The 22,276-nt window shown below is 35.7% G+C and overlaps 1 protein-coding gene across 2 annotated transcripts in view; it reads left to right on the top strand.

Moving 5' to 3' along the window:
* The window catches only part of LOC145246679 (low-density lipoprotein receptor-related protein 6-like), a 166,729-nt gene that overhangs the window by 100,247 nt on the left and 44,206 nt on the right, over nt 1–22,276 (top strand). For both annotated transcript variants that reach the window (XM_080108393.1, XM_080108394.1), the window contains exons 10-14: nt 1,458–1,614; nt 6,545–6,898; nt 9,769–9,940; nt 17,468–17,598; nt 18,751–18,907. In XM_080108393.1, the coding sequence (XP_079964519.1) occupies nt 1,458–1,614; nt 6,545–6,898; nt 9,769–9,940; nt 17,468–17,598; nt 18,751–18,907 (971 nt within the window). The remainder of the gene's footprint in view (nt 1–1,457; nt 1,615–6,544; nt 6,899–9,768; nt 9,941–17,467; nt 17,599–18,750; nt 18,908–22,276) is intronic.

Genomic DNA, 22,276 nt, shown 5'->3' with positions numbered 1-22,276 from the left:
TATATATATATATATATATATATATATGTATACATATTTGTATCTAAATAATATATATACCGCTCCCTATGTGGGGTTACCAAATTGGTTAAAAGGGAAAATTATTCCCAACCTGCATTTAGGTAAAATATGCGCTTTTGTAAATAATTGAATTCATTCAAAGCATATCGCTAAAACCAAAACAAAAAACAACATTTATCTATATATATATATATATATATATATATATATATATATATATATATATATATATATATATATATATATATGTATGTATGTATGTATGTGTGTGTGTGTGTGTACATATATATGTATATATGCATGCATATATATGTATATATGCATGCATATATATGTATATATGTATACATATATATGTATATATGCATACATATATATGTATATATGTATACATATATATGTATATATGTATACATATATATGTATATATGTATACACATATATGTATATATATATATGCATATATATATGTATTGCCTCACAATTACATGTCCAGTTACCCTTACAGGTGTGTCCATTGTATCTTGAGACTAAACGGAGGCATCGATTTATTGGATTGGGAAACATGTGAATCTTATAAAGGAATCAAGAAGACATGTTCATTTTGGCTGACATTATGCACATTTATACATGTGAATGAACCGACATACAAAATATCTATTAATATATTAGCATGCTTGTGTTGTTAGTGCGAGAGTACAACTTAATTGCAAGTTTCTTTAATTAGCAGCATGCATATGGTGGCATTATTTTTAAATAGTCTGTTCGTTTGCTGCGGTTTTACACCTCCTCCCTCCGAGGGGAGTAGGCTGGATAGAACATACTCATCTGTGTTATCTCTGATAGCAGAACACAAAAGAGAATAAAATCTGTACGTTTTTATAGTGCATGCTGGAATTTTCTAAATTATTTTTTTTAATGGAAATCACTCCAGACAAGACATAAAGTCACTTTATGTTATGAGTAACAAAAAAAAAAAAATAAAAAATAAAAAATAAAAAAAATACTACTACTTCATGGTCAAAAATTAGCCAATGACAAGTGTTCCGACCCAGAAAACAGCAATTCTTCCCCCTTTGTCAGAAACATCGCTCATGGAATGTGAGGACTAAAGGACAAAATAAGGGTAGTGAAATTTATGAGGCTGCCAAAAGTAAACTTAGCCGAAAGAAACTGCTTATTGAAGATTTTATCCATGTAAATACAACATTCACTGCATTTCTACTACTAACAATGTAAAACTGTCCATAAAGAGTATATTGAGCTGTATTAAATAAAAGTTAAATACTTCAGTTCTTATTAAGTGAATTCTCCCATTGTTAACTATCACGACTTATGTACCTTTTCCATTCTCATGATTTAGCTCTTTTTTCAAACCGCATGAGTTATCTCCCCTTTTCCAAGCCTTATGAGTTATCTCCCCTGTTTACTTTTAGGATTACCTTTTATGGACGGATTTTAATCCTGAGAGAAATGGCATCCATGCTGCTCGTTTAGACACAATGGCAAAAGTGAGAGATATTCTTCATCCCGATGTTGGAATGGCCTATGACCTCCTGACATTTGACACGCAAAATCAACCAGATTTTGAAAGTAGGTATAATTAATAAATTTACATGTTCAATATTATGCAGCTTATGGTAACCTAACGAAATTCCACAGTTGTTTTCTTCATCTATCTGCATAATTTGCTGTTAATGACAAAATTTATCATCTAATAATGCATGTAAGGTTTACTAATATTATGAGAAACTGTGGACCCTGATTGGGAATCTTTACTCTTTCATTTATAATTACAGAAACGGGATTCATACTTTTAGCAGGGGGTATTAGAGAATGGCATAATTACATTGACACACCGGTTCTCATCAGATCACCAAAGTTAAGCAACTATGACCCTGGCCAGTACCAGATGGGTGACCATTTGGAAATACTAGGCGCTGTATGTGCTTTCCGCTTATTTCGGCATTGTTTTCAGTCATCCTGAACCTATATATGCTTGCAACTGGGATTAAAACAGTGCCATTCGAGAGATGTGTTGTTGGGATTGTGCAACTCTTGCCACAGAATTTCATGTACAGGCACTCTTCATGGAGTATCCATAGTCAACCAAAACTAAACGGATTAGAGAAAAGAACTTCACAATTGCTTCCAAATTTAAAGCACCTGGTGTTATCAAAATAAATAGATTTCTTCTTATCATAAAACTAGTTCGTATTATTTGGATTATTCGAACTATTGTTCTCATTTTGAATGTTATTCACAAATGTTTTGGTTAATATCACCTCGAACCTTCTTAGATGTATCATGAATCATTTTGTCGAATTTCAGAATCTGCACAGAATTTCAAATGGAACTCTTTATTTAATCCATCGGAGTAGTATGCTCTTGTTCCGTCAGCCATAACTGAGTAGTAGTAATTCACAATTGTATTTTGAGTGTCGAACCGCTTAGGACGTTTACCCAATCATGATTGAGAAAAAAAAAAAAGAAAAAAAAAAGCACATTACCCACGTGGATTAAACAAAGGGTTCGTTTCAAAATTCCATCCAAATTCTCAAAACGACAAAAAAAGATATATGAATTCAAAAAGATACACCCGAAGAAGGTCAGAGGTTACATCGACCGAAACATTGTGCGAATAACACTCAAAATGAAAGCGGTAATCCAAATAATCCAAATAATCCAAATAATACGAATTATCAATCCTCATCTCAAAAATTCAGAAACTGGCCCTGATGGTATTCCAATTATAGTACTCAAAAAACTTCAACCTGAACTAGCGCCCATACTTACAAAACTGTTTAAACGTTGTCTTAAGGAGAATAGTTTCCCATCTCCCTGGAAAATCTCATCAGTATGCCCTGTATTTAAGAATTCAGGTGATCGCTCATCCCCCTCTCAGTACAGGCCAATAAGTCTCCTGTGCGTCATGAGTAAGTTGCTAGAATCTGTATTAAATACAGAAGTAATCAAACATCTCAACAAAAATAACCTTCTTAGTGACACTCAATATGGTTTCCGTTCTGCTAGATCTACAGCAGATGTCCTTACAGTTATATCGCATAGGATTAGCAAATCTCTCGGCGGTGGCAATCTTTCTAGGGCAATTGCTCTTGACATATCTAAAGCCTTTGATAGGGTATGGCATAAAGGTTTACTTCATAAGATCGCTAGCTATGGTATAGCTGGAAAAGTCTTCTCAATTATTAAATCATTTCTTTCTGATAGGTTCATAAGAGTAGTAGTTGAGGGGCAAAAATCAGAAGCTCACAGTATTAATGCCGGTGTCCCTCAGGGATCCATCCTGGGCCCAACTCTTTTCCTGATCTACATTAATGATCTTCCAAATCATATCCTTACATCATTTGTAGACATTTATGCTGACGACACTACCATTTATGGTACCACATCTAAGACAGTAAACGAGCAAGTTCTCTCCAATTCTCTCTCCTCTGATCTTGAGCACGTAGTACAATGGGGAAAGGAGTGGCTGGTTACTTTTAATGCATCTAAAACCAAGCTTCTCTCTTTACATCATCAACATTCTAATCCACATTTGTCATCAATTGAAATGAATGGCTCTCGTCTTCAGGAGGCCTCAAGTTTTGACAAGCTTCTGGGCTTGACCATTACTCCTGATCTTAAATGGAACACGTATATCAAATCTGTTGCCAAGGCCGCTGGAAAAATGGTGGGATCTTTCTATCGATCCAGTAGATATCTCACTGCTGATGCTATTCTCTATCTATATAAGAGCCAGGTACGTCCAAGGATGGAATACTGTTGCCACATCTGGGCAGGAGCTGCTAGAAAGAACTTGTCCTGCCTTGATAGAGTTCAAAATAGACTTCGTAGCCTCGTAGGAGATGTCCTTTTCTCCTCCTTGCAACCTCTATCTCACAGAAGAGATGTTGCGAGTTTGTCTCTGATGTATCGTTATTTTCATGGAAAGTGTTCAACTGAGCTTCAATCTATGGTCGCCCCTCGCCAAACTTTCACAAGAAACACTCGTCTAGCTGTAAACACTATCAATAATTTCCCCCACTCTTTATCTGTGCCTAAACCTAAACGTAGATTCCATGAACAAAGCTTCTTTCTTAGAACTGCACGCCTGTGGAATTGTCTTCCGTTTTCCTGCTTTCCGGCTGACTACAATATGGTTTTGTTCAAGTCTAAAGTAAATAAGTTCTTGATGAGCCGTTCCATATAAGTTATTAAATTTACCAAATTTTCATTACTAATGATTACTATATTGACCAACTTCTACTGTACACTCTTTAACCCTTATCCTTGAGTGGCCTCTGGGCCTTGATAATGTGGTGATGCCTTTGTAAAAAAAAAAAAAAAAAAAAAAAAAAAAACACAATAAAAATTATTGTCAGCTAAATATTAAAACAAAAAATAAAAAAATGATTGTGGATTTCAACTGAAAATTCTTCAAAAGGAATATTTTATTTATTTATTTCGTGTAACAATTTAAATCTTTTGATAATTGTCTCTTTTTCCTTACCGTAAAAGTAATTGGCGACTAAATATTCTTTAAATAAAGAATTTTAAACTGATAACGTGTAGATGTTAATCAGCAAGTCTTTTATATGCAGGCGTGCATCCTGGCCTTAGTAGAGCCATTTTGAACGACAACAGCATCTTTAGATACAATCAAAAACCACACTAACATTTAATATGAATTGGGTATGAAGGTTATGTTTGAGAAAATGGCGCACATATATATATATATATATATATACCACTGTTAACATTGGCTGTGTGGGTTTGTTCCTTGCTAATGGAGTGAGAGATGACTTCATTGTCGGGTTTGAATATCCCGACCGGTGGTAATCGTGACACCCTACACTGATGATTCCTGAAAGGATGAAACACTAGTATCACTAGTATTAACAAATAATCATAGTAATAATTATATATGTGTGTGTGTGTGTATATATATAATCATCCACATACAATACTGTTTTGCTGTTTCACAACTCATCAGTGCAGCTAGACATATACATATATATATATATATATAATTATTACTATAGACATATATATAATTATTATTTATTTTTTGATACATATATATATATATATATATATATATATATATATATATATATACACACATATTTTAGTACATAATAAATATATATATAATTGTTTTTATAAGGGAGTCAGTACTGATCGAGGCCCAATGCCACTCGAGGATAAGGGTTAATGAGTACAAATAGGCATCAGAACAACAGTATAGTAAATGTTAGCAGTGGAAATTTGATATAGATTGATTATTTAAAGGGGCGTCTCAGCAAGAACTTGTTTACATTGGACTTGAAGACGACCATATTGTAGTCAGCTGGAAAGCAGGCGAATGGAACAGAGTTCCACAGGCGGACAGTTCTAGGAAAAAAGCTTTGTTCATAGAATCCTTGCTTAGATTTAGGAACAAATAGGGAAATTGTTGAGAATAGTTTAAGCTAACAAGTATTCTTTTAGAAAGTTTGGCAAGGGGGAACCATAGATTGAAGCCTAGATGAATACTTCTCATGAAAATAACAATAGAGCAGAGACAGGTTAGCAACATCTCTTCTGTAGGCAAGACGTTGAATGGAAGAGAAAAGGGTATCACCTACTAGGTCTCAAAATCAGTTTTGAACTATTTCAAGGTAGGATAGGTTCCTCCGAGCAGCTCCTTCCTAGATGTGGCAATAGTATTCTATCCTAGGTATAGGATTTCATCAGCTTTGAGATACTTCTAGAGCGGTAGAATGATCCAACTATTTTTCCAGTGACCTTGGCAACGCATATTAAAATCGAAATAAATGAAACATTGAAAGAATAGAAGGTCACAAGTTAGCAAGCAGAAACAGACTTTTCTAAATGTAGAATTGAGAAAAATAAAACTTTATTATAAAGCATTTTCACAATTTTATAATTTTATAAGAACATTATAAGTTTATAAGAACATTATAAGTTTATAAGAACATAAAAGTTATTTTCAATTAATTAGTCTCCATTTATGCAAACTTGTGTTTGGTAAATAAAGTTGCGTAAGTAGTCACATGTCAAAATGTTCATAGTGTGAATAATATACATATGTATTTGGCAGCGTGGCATTGTGTATGTGTGTTGGTTTACCTTGTTCTTGTTAATAAATGTATAGATATGCACTAGCTGATGGAGGCGTGTATGTAAGTCATTGTAGATTCCTTTTTGCTTTATAGGAGTTTCTAAGCTTGTAATTAAACAGGTTTGTTACTTATGGGGTTAGAAATGATTTTAATTGGTTGAAAATACTTTCTGCTAACATGTTCCTGTGAAAACTAACTTGCCTTTAAAAGTGAAAAAGAGAGTTAATCTAAATAAAGTGAAAAAGAAGGTAACAATTGGAGCTATTTGCTTTTTAGCGTTCGTCAGAATCGTATTACGATTCTGTCACTACAATAAACCTCCAGTCACCAATGAACATTAATCACACCTGATGATAGAATTTTGAAAAATATTTCTTTTTTTAAATTTTTTATAGCCCCTTGTCCTTCGGAAACCTGTCAACATCTTTGTCTTCCGGGAGAGAACCGGTCGTTCTGGTGCAAATGTGGACTTGGTTATCACCTGGGAGAGGACAGACGCACATGTGTCACCGATTTGTCCTTGGATAACTTTTTGCTGGTCACCGATGGTTACAGGAAGCAGATCTTTCAGATTAGTCTTCAGACTCGCAACGTTCACGCCCTGGATGTTGAGAACCACTTCTGCCCATTCGCTGTGGATTACGACCCCCGCAGGGAAATGATCTATTGGACAGATGTGGCACACAAGTCAATCAAAAGAGCCAGAATTGATGGAAAACAAGAAACCCTTGTTAAGAAATTAACCGAAAGTAAGTAAACACTTGACAGCAGAAACCCAGAAAAAGAAATCTGGGGGAATAAAACTAATTATAGATATATAATTATTTTTTGTTTGAAAATAGGTAAAACCCCTTAAGAAACACCAATTAGATTCAACTATTTTATTTTATAATAAAACTAGCCTGGGTGCCCGGCGTTGCCCGGATGTTTGGAGGTGTGTTTTGGGCAAAAAAAAAGAAAAGTGGTAGTAGGCAGGCATGCTCGAAACCATACTGCAAAGTAGGAAAAGGACGTGAAAAAAAGTGACATGTTTGCTGTTGCGCTCATCGCCACACCGGAAGTGACGTAATTTTAAATTAAGTCCAGACAATCAAAAAGAGGGGATGACTTTCGAAAATATCGGCGAAAAAAGCAACCCCTCCCTATAGAAAAGTGCCGAGTTGAAGGTGAAGGGATTAATGCTTTTAGGCAATTTTTCAATATTTTTCGTCCGAAGGGTCGATCATCAAAACTATACTGATCTCATGAAAATCCGTCGCCTCTGTCGAAAGATTTTGCGAGACATACATGCATACATTTAAACAGACAGGTGAGATTTATATTATGGATAGTTGAATCTAACTGGTGTTTCTTAAGGGGTTTTACCTATTTTCAAACAAAAAATAATTATATATCTACAATTAGTTTCTATGAAATATTATTTCCCCAGATTTTTTATTTTTTTATTTTTATTTTTATTTACTTTGTTATCGTTTATTCTTCTTGACTTTTTTTTGTCTTAAATGTTTCAGATGAAATATCTTTTTTTCATTATGCATTACATGATACAGTCACTCAGTCAGTCAAAATGGCCATTCAACACAGAAAATGTCTGATACGCCTTGAAGCTGATTAGGTTTTATCTCTATTTATTTATTTATTTAATAAAAATGTATAATTAGTAATTTCCCACTTTTTTTCTTCTTGATGATATGAAAATGGTTGTCTTTTTGTTATTGGAACGTATAATACTATAGACGTCCCCAGCCCCAGCACAAAGCCAATATCCCCCCTCGACAATGGAAGGCAGTAATTCATTAGCAGAACAAAAGTATAGAAACTGAGATGAATAAAAAGACGATGGGGTGGGGGCACTGAGGTCGTCTGTACTCTCAAAATTATTGGTGGTCAGTTTCCAGATATTCAACTAGAAGTGACTGATAGGGTAAGCTAAGACATATTCAGTTTCTATTAATGAGGTGTAATGATGACTAAGACAATAGGCTGGATGTAGGATTTCTGATTTTGAGTCAATAAATTTAGGAGTCAGAGTTAGTTTTAGGGACAGTTGACAACAGCTGGTGACTCAGAGGTTCCTCAAGAGAAATGGAAGAGATTGGAGTTAAATGAAAAGATTGGAGGTGAGGATGGATAGAGCTTTAGCAGAATTCCACAGGCAATGAACTGATCAACAACCCTGCCTTGATAAACGGTTATCAACAGACAACAGGAGATTCTTTATCACTGTATATCTGATTTATACATGATGTACAGAGTCGTGTTTTTTTTCTTGTAAGTTAGTGTTCTGTTTTTATAATTATAAGCCAGTGCTCGCACCCTTGCAAACTGTCAACAGCCAGATTAAGAACTAGAAAATATGAAGATGAATAGAAAACAACATAAGTTGTGTTTCCTCGTGTGAGTTTGTGTTGTTTTTATAATTGTAAACCAGCATTCATATCATCGACAATCGGCAAGATTACCCAACCAGAGCAAGTACAAGGAAGAAGACATGAGGAGGCATAGAAAACCATGACAAACAATGTTGGGATCGGCAGTTGTCGAGAGGAGTGACATGGTTGTACAAACATTGCATCTTATTCGTGTTTCATTTTCGCCTATTTTCAAATTTAAATTCTTAAAAAGATGCTTTCAAAGTACTTTTTTTCCATTTTGAATATTTTTTTGTGTTTATTTGGTTTTACTGGTTTTAGGGCAGGAAGTGGACAGCTCCTGCTGATAATCCTCACCCCAATCTTTATCCTAACGCTGATAAGGAGGATTTAGAGGAAATCAATGGTGGGGAATAAGAGTCACATGGTTTCACTAATTTAGATTTGCTTGTTAGCCATTAACTACACTTTACTAATGAGGTTTTTTTTTTAATAAACAAATATGTATTTAAAATTTCAAATTTTCGGCTTATAACAAAGTCTTTAACAGGAATATTTTTTAAAAGCAATACATTTTTTTCCTTTTTTTTTCCTTACTTGCCATGGTGTAGTTTGGCACATGGTCGTTCTTTCTAACCTCATGTTTTGAATTTCATTTTCTCCGTGCTTCTAAAAAGTGGATTACTTCTCTTTACTACACATCAGCGCAGGAATGGGCCCTTCTCCACGGAACTGGACAATACACACTGAACACTCAACATCTTTGACAAATAAACTGTGCCAAAACTACACCATGGCAAGTAAGAAAAAAATGCATGAAAATGGAACCTTCAAATTTCTGAGATTGTGCATTAAACAAACGGAAGATGAGATCATTATAAACCAAAACAATTATATGTCATCTATTTCTGCAGTAGATATAAAGAAAGGAAGATCCTTAAGGAAAAATGATGAGCTGAATGAAGAGGAGAAAACAGATTTTAAAAAGACTAACAGGTCAAATGTTGCTGCTTTATCTTGTTGTTGTTGTTGTTGTTGTTGTTGTTGTTCTTCTTCTTCTTCTTCTTCTTCTTCTTCTTCTTATTCTTATTATCATCATAACTGCCATGAAAAACAGATAAAATTTATCAATACAAAAAACAAAACAAAACAAAAACAACCCTTTTAGGAGCTAACTGCTTCCAGATTTCTTCTTTAGTTTTATGATTCAGTTTTTAATTCATTCTTTTTAAAATTTTACTTCTCAGATTCAATTGCTGATGGCTTGGCCCTCGATTCTGTGAACCAACTCCTCTTTTACAGTGATGCTGGCATGAAGATTATTGGAGTGATGACCCTCACCGACCATTCCTTCCATAAGACGCTGATCAGCACTGACTTGGAAAAGGTTCGATCAGTTATAACCAGCCCTTTGGAAAGGTAATGTGCCATTTTAAAGCGACTTTCTGCTCCAGCTCGTTTCTTGTATTAGAATTTTTGTCACTGGAAACTTAAAGCTTGGAAAGTGAATGATCTCGCAAGGTAATATTTTTTTCAGGAATTCATCGTCGACGGTTTGGCCTTCAATGACAAGTTTACGTTTATTTCTAATTGATCCTGTATAATCTTTTGTAGATTTAGAAAAAAATCTAGAAATTATATTCGGTAGAAATTAAAAAAAAAAAAAAAATGTTTGTGGACCGTTACACATGTGTTAACCTGTAGACTATCGCAAGGAAACCAAAACAAGTAATAACTCAACTCAACTCACTTTTTTCCATTGAAACAACAGACATTTATTTCCAGGTGCTTTCCTGAATGAAGCCTTGTCTCTTGTTCAAACCTGTTGCTCTCGGCCCATATGCATAACATGGCTATCTCTTTCTAACGTGATCATTGGTCTGCACACATTCTTCTTTTTATAACATTTTTCCTTCTTCTTTGCCGTAACGTCACCTCATGCACGGCTCAGTCGTTTGCATACAGCTGCCATATGCACGTTCGCGCTCTGTTACACTTGGACATAGTACCAGTGGTGCTATATTTATTCTGAGATATCTGGTGCTACCAAATCAGGCTGTCTGAAGATACTAACTTCATGACCTAAAATGCACCAAACACTGACGTTATTTATTTATTTATTTGCGAACTGTTATTTTTTTATTTATCTTTTTTTTTACACAGGCATCACCACATTATCAAGGCCAAGAGGCCACTCAAGGATAAGGGTTAAAGAGTGTACAGTAGAAATTGGACAATATAGTAATCATTAGTAATGAAAATTCGGTAAATTTGATAACTCATATGGAACGGCTCATCAAGAAGTTATTTACGTTAGACTTGAACACAACCATATTGTAGTCAGCTGGAAAGCAGGAAAACGGAAGACAATTCCACAGGCATGCAGTTCTAAGAAAGAAGCTTTGTTCATGGAATCGATGTTTAGGTTTAGGCACAGAGTTGTTTTTTCACGACGTTTCAGCCAACTATTCCTCAGGCCTTCTTCAGGTGGTTAACAACGTCGTTAAACAAGAACTATAAAGATGAGGATAACAGTCTGCAAATAAAATAATAAATATACAAATTACTCATCCAAAAGAATTCCAATAATAAAACAATATTGATGTTATTGTTTTTTACTTTCCCTTTGCAAAACTCAATCATGTTCTATAAACAAAAACAACAATTTTCCTCTACAAACCAAACAAACCAAACACCCTGAACAAATATTAGAAGATATAAAGAACTTGAAACCTAAAAACTTTTTTTTTCAAAATTACTTGATTCAACATTAAATAACCTGAAAAGGGTTGATATGCTATAAAACAAAACGACCATCTAACCTATCCTGAGACAAATTAAAGAGATGTTCGTTAGTAAGATGAAAAAAATTGAATTTTCCTTTTGTGGATTTGGATAAAAGCTTACGGCAGAATGCCATGAGATGTTGTCTAGGAAGCTTTGCATAAATTAGGAGCAAGGAATGTTTTTTGAAAGTTGTTCAAACAAAATACAGAAATGCTCAAATTTGTGTTAGAATTAACATTTTGTGAAAACTTTAATGTTGAAGTAGAAGGTCATTAGGTTTCTGCACTGAATCCATTGCTGTCTTGGAGGTATTGTCCAGGGAGTTACAGAAGGGTTATACAAAAGAGATGTTGTATGCTGATGATTTGGTACTTACCCGTGAAACAATGGAAGGTTTGCTTGTTAAGTCAAGTTCAAAACTTGGAGGAATGCTATAGAAAGTAAAAGCCTGAAAGTGATAATAAGTGCGGATGGTTAGGGATTAGACGTCGATGCAAGGAGAGTGATGAAGCATGTTTTATTCACCGAGTCTATAAACAGGAACTGCTCGACGGTGAGCCGCCCGAAACCAGAAGAAGGGATATGGGAGAGGAGTGAGATGAGGACTGGATGGGGCTGTTAATACTAATACTACAACAGCATCCACTTCTATTGAAGGAGAAGTACATGGGGCTGTAATGGGCTGGAAGCAGTTTGTAGGTAAGGGGGGGGGTTGATACTTCATTTGTTCTATAACAGGTCAAACCTCCATATAGGTTTGCTCTCCCTCCTTGATCTACGCAGTTTGGCAGGCATGGATGGAACTGGTGGATGGATACTTGGAATGGTTGATAGATGACCATTGGGTTTTGTACTGACATAGTGCTGTAAAAGTAAGGAACTCAGTATGTGCCACAACAAGTTTTCAGTTGGTGCTGGCACTTTGTGTTGCCTGCGTTGCCCTTTGTTGGCCTTAATGACTGCCGATTCCTGTAATGGATTACACTGCAGGCGGGTGAGTAGTCATCTTCTTCATTGCTGTGCATTAACATCATGTTATTATATTACTTAGTGCAGATAATTAGAAATTAGATGAGGATGCAAGGAGAGTGATGAAACACGTTTCATTCATCGAGTCTACAAATTGGAACTGCTCGATAATAAGTCGGCAAGCGGAAGAAGGGATATGAGAAAGGAGTGGGAGGAGGAGTGGATGCGGTTGTTAATAATAATACTACAACATCCCCTCGCATCCTCGTCTAATCGGTCCTGGATATGACCTTAAACTATATCCGGTGATGAGGCCTCAGCTTGCAGGCTTTGGGGAGTGTGGAGCCACCCTTTAATTGCCATTGCTTCCAGGTCCACTCTGACCCGGAGTGGTAGTACCTGTTAGGGTCCCAACTATGGGTTAAACAGAAACCGACTTAAGAAAAAAAACAAATATACTTTATTAAAAAATTGTTCTTCAAGATCACTGGATTCGGCATTAAATAACCTGAAAAAGGTTGATATGCTGTAAAACAAAAAAAACCAACCAACCTCATCTAATCCCTAACCATCCGCACTTATTAATATCACAATAAATGTCACGACGAAAGCAAAAGTGTTGATCAGCATTTGTAGTATTGAAAATTCTCTGGAATAAGGGTTAGGGTTAGGGAAATTTCAATGCTCGGTTTGTGGTAAGGAAGTCAGGTCTAACTTCATTTTCTGTGCGTTTTTGTAAGCATTGGATAAACAAGAAGTTCAGTGGAACTACTGATAGGTTGAGAAATGGCAACCAGTTTGTGTGAAAGAAGTGTAAGACAACAGGGACGAATGTAAACTCAAATACGTAGAAAATATTCGTGGATGGTGAAGTTACTGAAGTTGTTCAGAAATCTTGTTACCTTAGTGATGCCATTGATACACAGGGTAGAACAGGTGCTAGTTTTATAGCTAGAATTAGTAGTGGGTAGATTATGTTCAGAGAACTTTTGCCATTATTAACCAGCAAATCGTTATCACTGTTGAACAAGAGAAGAGTCTATCAGGTATGCATAGGCAGCATGATGATTGAGGACATGCGTTGCATGGAGAAAATGATCTGAGAATGGTACAAAAGCAGATTCAGATCTGATGATCTCAGAAGAAGATTAAATTTAGATAGTATCAGGAGATGTGTGTAAAACAGGAGACTTCGAAGGTCTGGTCACATTGAAAGAACGGATGAGAGTTCCTGTTTTCTTTTATGAAAATCGCTCCAGAAAATGCGTGAAGGCACTTAATGTAAGGACGCAAAAGAATAAATAAATACTATGTCATGGTCAAAAAATAGTCAATGATAAATTTTAGATAGAAAACAGCAATTCTTCCTCCTTTATCAGAAACATTACTGCCTTGATAAAGTTCTAAATAGACTTCATAGCTTCGTGGGGGGTGCCTTTTTTTCTTACCTCCAACCTCTTTCTCACAGAAGAGACATTGCAAGCCTGTGTCTGCTTTATCGTTATTTTCATGGTAAGTGCTCGTCTGAGCTCAAATCTATGCCCCCCCATGCCAAACTTTCATGAGAAACACTCGTTTAGCTGAAAGCACTATCAATAATTTCCCTCACTCTTTATCTGTGCCTAAACCTAAACATAGATTCCATGAACAAAGTTTCTTTCTGAGAACTGCACAGCTGTGGAACTCTCTTCTATTTGCTTGCTTCTTGGCTGACTATAATATGATCGCCTTCAAGTCCAACGTAAACAAGTTCTTGATGAGCCGTTCCCCTTAAGTAATCCAATTTACCAAATTTCCACTACTAACAATTACTATGTCATTGTCCCATTGACCACTGTACACTTAACCCTTATTCTCGAGTGGCCTCTGAGCCTTGATAAGTGGTGACTCTTTTGTAAAAAAAAAAAATGTAATTTGAGGATTAAATGACAAAATTCAGAGTATGAAGTTCTTGAAAGTAAACACAATGTCCACTTTCTATTCTCCTAATTAATTTGCAGATGTAAATTAATTAAATAGTGAAGTCACCACACAAGTAAAACATAAAAAAACATGACAAAGATGGACTTGAGAGAAAGAGGGACAAATAAAGACCTTAACAGAGATAATAGTTTGGAAGTTAATTTCTAAAAGTCATCCAACACATGCCAGCATGTGAAACGTTAAACGCAAGATGATGATGAAAAAACAAAAAACAAAACAAAACAAAAAAAAACAGAATAATTAAACAGAAAATTTATATTATTTGGATTCTTCAAACTAGTGTTTTCATCTTGAATATCATTTTCACAACGTTTCGGTCGATGTAACCTCCGACCTTCTTCAGGTGTATCTTGTCGAACTCAAGAATGTTTATGTCAAACTCGGGAATTTGGACGGAATTTTGAAAGGAACCCTGTATTTACTTCACGAGAGCATGCTCTTGTTCTGTCAGCCATGACTGGCTTGAGGTCCTAAGTGATTTTCAATTGTATTTTTTACTCGCCTACACTGAGAATTGAAACTTCAACCTTCAGGAGAATATAAGTTTTACAATTGATTTTTCCAAGTACTCTAACGATTGCGCTATGGGTCCTTATGTGACATAGTAGTCAGATACACCTCACCAAAACGTTGTGAAAATAGCATTCAAGATGAGAACATTAGTCCAAAGAATCCAAATAATATGAATAATTAATCCTCATCCCATCTCAGAAATTCAGAAATGTTAAACAGAAAATCTGTAGAAATTTCCTGTTTGTAAAGAATGAAGAAGAGTTGTGAATTTCAAAAAGAGTTGTTGCATTGATATTTATCTTTCTGACCTTGCTGGATTACCATTTGCTTATAAAGAAAAACTTATTTATCTACAATTTAAATCACTTTTATTAATAAACTTCAATATTTTGTAATATATCTGCTTAATTCTATTACAAAACCGATAAGGCATTCTGTAATGACAACAACTGAAACTGATGGTACTCGTGCAAGGACACAGGCAACGCACTGCGGGATTCTGACATTCCAGATTTGATAATCTCAACAAGCTTCACCAAGTTTTCGTCATTGTTAGTGGCACCCCAAACTCTGTCCTACGTGATCGACTGTATCGAGTTGATGGATGATAGAGCACAGTTCTGGAGAGACTATTTCACATCGGTGTCACACTCATTGCTGCGTCGTATGGGGGAGAGGATGATGTGGCTGAGGTCAGAGAATGGTGGCAGATGAGGAATGTGTTCCTCATAACCAGAGACAGATGTGATGTCATCCACCAACAGCATCTTTTCGGGTTGGAGAGCACCGGTTGTATGATGAGAGATAGCAACCACTGCACAGTTTTTAGCACTCGGAATGTGAATCATGTGAAACCTGTAGCGCAAGGTCTTTTCTTTCAGGTTGTGCAACCGACCATTGGATATGTCTTCAAGCGATCTGTTGCCAAACACTTTCAGTAGTGGTTTGTGGTTCATGGCTATTGTAAGGTCAACACACCCGAGAATGAAGTACCTGGCTTTCTCCAATGCATCAGCCACTGCTAGCACCTTGCCTTCTATTGGAGTGCAACATGATTCGGCTGAGTGTGTGAAATGGCTGCCAACAAGGGTGACCTTCCAGCCCTCATGACAACAGAAGGACTTTGCTTTTGGAAACCGACAGAGGCTTCTGGAATAGTCAAAATCCAAGATCATTCTTTGACCAATCGATGGCAAGGTAGGTGAGCTTGGACTTGCTAAAGATACAGGTGCCCTCATCAATCTCAGAGTATGACTGCCTTGGAATCCAGGAACAGATTGTCAAGATGGGCATTCCATGCAAATGGTGTTCCCGGCTTCAGGAGTTGGTGAAATGGTTGTATTCTGTTCACCATGCTGTATGCATAAGACACCTGGTTCACCAGACGAAACTATGAGCATATGTCTATGATATTCTTCAGTACTGGAAAGGTTGACATAGCTTGCAGGTATTTATTGCACGGCTGAACGCTGTTGAGTGTGGTCTCAAATCCATAGCTTTGGATGAATTTCATTTCAAGGTTTAATTTAATAATATTGCAAATTATATATATATATATATATATATATATATATATATATATATATATATATATATATATATACACTCCTATAATTTGAATTATTTGTGTATTGATATTCATATTAAAAACACTTTTTTCTATTTATTTAAAAAGAAAATACAACTTTGTTATATATGGGTCATGGAATTGCATTCACTAGCAAAAGATCTAGCTAATTTGCATATTCTTTTAAACATTCATTTTAATTACTTCTCTATTAGTTTTTTTCGTTTTTCTTATGGGAAAATCACCTTTAGTTAACTAATACGTGTAATTATATTCATGTAGATATTCTACATGATTTATAGTTGTGTAATATTTGTGTAAAAATATTATAGTAAACACAAACCTCTTTCTATATAGATTTGTGTATGTTTATTTAACTGTTTTATTAAATACAAACAAATACAAATATTTTATGATTATCCAGGACTCTGCACTTGCTCATGGGACAAAAGCAGTGTAGATCTTCTTGAAGAGAGAGTTGCCGTTTTTTGTGTCTTCCAATATATGGCCCTCTAGATCGCCAGAGTTGAACCCCTGTGACTATTGGTTATGGGGCGATGTTGAGAAACTCTCTAATGCTCGTTCCCATAATGGTGTGGCCTCCCTGAAGACCCCCATAAGGCGAGCATCCTGCACTATCAAGAAAGAGTCAGCTGTCAATGCCTGTTGTACTTTTAGGGCTCAAATTCAACAAGTTGTGAATGCAGGAAGGTAGATGCATAAAATAAAATGTTTGTATTTATTTGTATTTAATAAAAAAAAATAAACATACACAAATCTTTTACTGATCCTCCCTTATCAAGGTTTACAATTTGAGATCTCAAACTGATAATTTATTGTTTACACCCTGTACGTACAGTAATAAGTAGTAAATTTTAAAACTATGAGAATTTATGGCAATTAAGCTACACAGAAGCTTTAAATCTGTTTATTTCTCCGTTTGGCAATTCTATATTTATATTTTTTATCTGGAGTTGAGGTTCTGAAGATAAGAATTTTTTTTTTTAATAACCTGAAATTTTATTTATTTTCCAGATTTCTCTGTGTGTGATTCATGTGTTTCATAATTTTTCAAGTTTAAGTCTCTATTTCTTTACTAAAGTATTCCCCATTCAATTCTATTTTAGGCGAATTTATTGGTCCGATTGGGGGAGCCACCCACGGATTGAACGATGTGGGATGGACGGTTCTGATAGAAGAGTTATTTTTGATTTTGAAACTGGAGCTTGGCCGAATGGATTGGCTCTTGATGTCAAAGGTAAGGTCATTATATGTTAAAAATGTCAGCCTAGCAAAAATGTAAACTTTCTTAAAATTGTGCATTCAGTATTTTTGCGGACTATAACCCTCATCTTCATAGTTGTTGTTGTTGTTTTACCACGTTTCGGTCAACTTATCCTTTGGCCTTCTTCAGGTGGTTAACCACAATGGAATAGGAATGCTGAGTCTTGTAACTGCATCTCCAGTAATTACTGCCTTCCATAGTTGTTGTCTCATCACATATTGGCCAACTCATCCTCTGGACTGCTTGAGTAGGATTGAAAACGTTATCTTTAAACAATGCTCACCTTTGAGGCCCATGGTGCAGTGGATAGAGACGTTCAGTCTCTATGGTTCCAGGTAAGAATTGTCTGAAGATAGCGGTTTCAATTCTACCCAAGGAAGCCAGAGGATTAGTTGGCCCAAACGTGGTGAGGTAACAACAAATACAGAAGGCAGTAATTATTGAGGATAAGTTACAAAACTCATCATTCCTGTCTTGTCATGGTTAATCATCCGAAGAAGGCCAAAGGATGAGTTGGACGAAACCTAGTGAAACAACAACAACCATGCAGACGAGGATAACAGTCCGCAAAGAGAAATTATGAAACCTAATATCAAAAGATTCCAAAAAGAAAAAAAAGAAAAAAAAAACAATTATTTTTTGGAATTGTATTTTTTTTGCTTTAAAGTTTAGAGTTTGAAAACTGCTGCGTCCATCAGCCTCACTTTCTTTCTCACCTTGAGTCGGAACTTTCTTTAGGGAGGAACTTTTCTCTCCTCTCACCGTTTCCTCTGTTTGAGCAAAAGGACAGACTTTCTGTCTTTTGGAGGTGAGTTCATGAGAAGAATTACTGCTACAGAGTTTTACAAGTTATCTGTAAGTGATGTAGGGCATGCACTGGCAAAAGCTGACTACTCTTCACCCTTTAAACAACATTGTATGTGCAAATTCTTTGGAAAAATATCCTGTTCTTATTTAGATTCTATGGTTTTCCAAAGGTTTGCCATTCCAGAAACGATAAATTATTTTATTTGATTACCATAATTAAAAAAAAAAAATTGTATTTCAATCTCAATAAATTTTCAACAAAAATGACACCTTATTGGATGATGAGATATTCAATTCCTGTTGCTTTTCTATTTGTAGAGAAACGTATTTATTGGGCCGATGCAAAATCAAATAACATCGCTTCCATGACAACGGAAGGGAAGGATTATCGTTTGTTGTACAATGAAGCTGAAGCGCATTATTTTGGGATCGCACTGTCTGGAGATTATCTTTACCTCACCGACTGGTCCAGAAAGTAAGTGAAAAATTATCTGTCTATTTTTTTATTTGCATCCCCCCCCCCACCTCTCCAGGAGGTTAAACACAAGGTCAAGTGTGACTGAAAAGCCATGCCCGCTTGAATTAACACACTCTACCCTACAAAAATGCCTTAGCAGCCCGGAAGAATTCCCTGGTAAGGATGCCTCAAGAGATGAGTGATAAACTCACCTCTTCTGAAAGAGAAGGTAAAGTATGGGAGTGCAGACCTCTTAAGACTGAAGAGGACCATGCCTTAGCTTGAGGGCAATAATTTCACTATCGGACTGATTGTCGAGGACGTATCCCCGATTTGTACGAGTCATCTATTAATAAAACTATCAGACTATGTATTGTTTGAATTATTCAGACTAGGAATTAATACACAGCAATCCAATAACAAAAAACAGGCAAAAAATGTTACATTTTGTAAACGTTTGATTGAACACAAGTAAGTTGCAACTTTGGTTGAAGTGAGGTGTCTCTAATGATGGAGTTCTGAACAAAGCTGAAAGACAGAAACAGATCAAATATCAAGGTCTCGTGTATGATATGAAAAGAAACTGGAATCTTAGGGAGATATCAATCATACCAGTTATTATAGGTGCTACAGAGTTTATGAAGAAGAACCTGAAGTCCTACCTTACTAATATTCCTGGTGAACCAAGTGCAAAAGAGATTCAGACAATTGCACTTAAGGGAACAGCAAGGATACTAAAAAGAGCTCTCGGTTGGTTTCAATAAAAAGCAGGGCAATGTTGGCAGCTGGTTTGGCTGCCCCATACCCAGCATTACAATCTTCAAAGGAAGAAAATTAAAAAAAAAATGCTTAGTTGAGAAAACTTGAATGTCTACTAGACACTATCCTCGAACATCAAAGGTCTCTCTGTACAGAGGTCTGTCAGGACAACCTGGCATGAGGATACTTTTTTTCTACAAGTAAAACCTGACCAATTATTTCAGATCACATAGTATTCACGACCCAAATAAGATCTCATTGGTATGGTTAACCAACACTGGCTTTTGTGAGAAATGTTGCATCTTTTTCAAATAATATTATCTCAATTAGCAGCATGGAACTGGATATTCCACCCGACTAGATGAATTCATATCCTGGAATCCAGTAAGACCATGAGATTAAAAAAAAAGATATACTATAACATATCAAAATGGACAATTGGGGAAAGGAAAATTATGCTCTCAACTTATTTACTAACTCAGTGTTTGAAAGATAAATAAATTAGTATCAGAATAGATGATTAATTTTTTTTGGATATCCTATATATATATATATATATATATATATACACACACACACACAGAGTGTTTCAAAAAGTACTTAAACTTGGAATAATGATAAAACATTTATTTATGAAATCGAAAAGTTTCAAATACAAATGTAATTGAAGAATCACGTTCGCAAATGTTCAAATTGATAGTTATTGTTTTATTGTTCAAATAATGATGATAACAGTTAACGGTTGAGTACATTTTTTATACAACCTATATATATATATATATATATATATATATATATATATATATATATATATATATATAATATAAAGCTGAACGTCTGTGTTTGTGTCTGGTCATGAATAGGCTTCTATATGGTTGACTAGTATAGAAAACTGATCACATATAATGATAGAAGATGTATTGAGACACAGGAATGGGTATGTTTGATCTGGCATAATGATGATTCATTAAAATTGTGGGGTCTGCGTACGCGCCTGGTCCATAAAGTATAGAAATAAAAATCTTAAAAATGAAAAAAAAACGTTTACAAGTGTTTTTGATATAGATGTACATAATAATACTTTGATAAGTATGTTTTTTTTTGTTTTTTTTTTACATAGTACGTCACCACTTATCAAAGTCGATAGGCCACTCAAGGATAAGGGTTAAAGAGTGTAGAGTAGTCAAAAGAACAATATAGTAATCGATAGTAATGGAAGTTCGGAAAATTTGTTAACTTAGGTGGAACGGCTCATCAGAAACTTGTTCACGTTGGACTTGAAGACAACCATATTATAGACAGCTGGAAAGCAGGAAAACGGAAGACAATTCCACAGGCGTGCAGTTCTAAGAAAGAAGCTTTGATCATGGAATCTATGTTTAGGTTTAGGTACAGATAAAGAGTGGGGAAAATTATTGATAATATTTTCAGCTAGTCTAGTGTTTCTTGTGAAAGTTTGGCGAGGGGGGGACCATAGACTGAAGCTCAGTTGAACACTTTCCATGAAAATAACGATACATCAGAGACAAACTCGCAACATCTCTTCTGTAAGACAGAGGTTGCAGCGAAGAGAAAAGGACATCTCCCACCAGGCCACGAAGTCTATTTTGAACCCTATCAAAGCAGGACAAGTCTTTTCTAGTAGCTCCTGCCCATATGTGGCAACAGTACTCCATCCTTGGACGTATCTGGCTCTTATATAGATAGAGAATTGCATCAGCAGTGAGATATCTACTGGATCGATAGAAAGATCCCACCATTTTTCCAGCGGCCTTGGCAACAGATTTGATGCACGTATTCCATTTAAGATCAGGAGTAAAGATCAAGCCCAGAAGCCTGTCAAAACTTGAGGCCTCCCCAAGACGAGAGCCATTCATTTTAATTGATGCCAGATGGGGATCAGAACGTTGATGATGTAAAGATAGAAGCTTGGTTTTAGATGCATTAAAAGTAACCAGCCATTTCTTTCCCCATTGTACAACGTGATCAAGATCAGAGGAGAGAGAATCGGAGAGAACTTGGTCATTTACTGTCTTAGATGTTCTACCATAGATGGTAGTGTCATCAGCATAAATGTCTATGAATGATGTAAGGATGTGATTTGGAAGATCATTAATGTAGATCAGGAAAAGAGTTGGGCCTAGGACAGACCCCTGAGGAACTCCAGCATTTATACTGTGAGCTTCTGAGTTTTGCCCATCAACTACTACTCTTATGAACCTATCAGAGAGAAATGATTTAATAATTGCGAAGACATTTCCAGCAATACCATAGCTGGAGATCTTGTGAAGTAGACCTTTATGCCATACCCTATCAAAGGCCTTTGATATGTCAAGAGCAATTGCCCTAGAAAGGTTGCCTCTGTCGAGAGATTCGTTAATCCTATGAGATATAACTGTAAGCACATCTGCTGTAGATCTAGCAGAACGGAAACCATATTGCGTGTCACTAAGATGGTTGATTACTTCTGTATTTAACACAGATTCCAGCAACTTACTCATGACGCACAGGAGACTTACTGGCCTGTATGGTGAGGAAGATGAACGATCACCTGAATTCTTAAATACAGAGCATACTGATGAGATTTTACCAGGGTGATGAGAAGCAATTCTCCTTAAGACAACGTTT

Source organism: Euprymna scolopes, chromosome 24 (assembly GCF_053919585.1).
Source record: "Euprymna scolopes isolate OS-2025 chromosome 24, ASM5391958v1, whole genome shotgun sequence".
Taxonomy (NCBI): domain Eukaryota; kingdom Metazoa; phylum Mollusca; class Cephalopoda; order Sepiida; family Sepiolidae; genus Euprymna; species Euprymna scolopes.
Note: the sequence above shows the minus strand (reverse complement) of the source record. Positions and strands in the feature narration are given on the sequence as shown.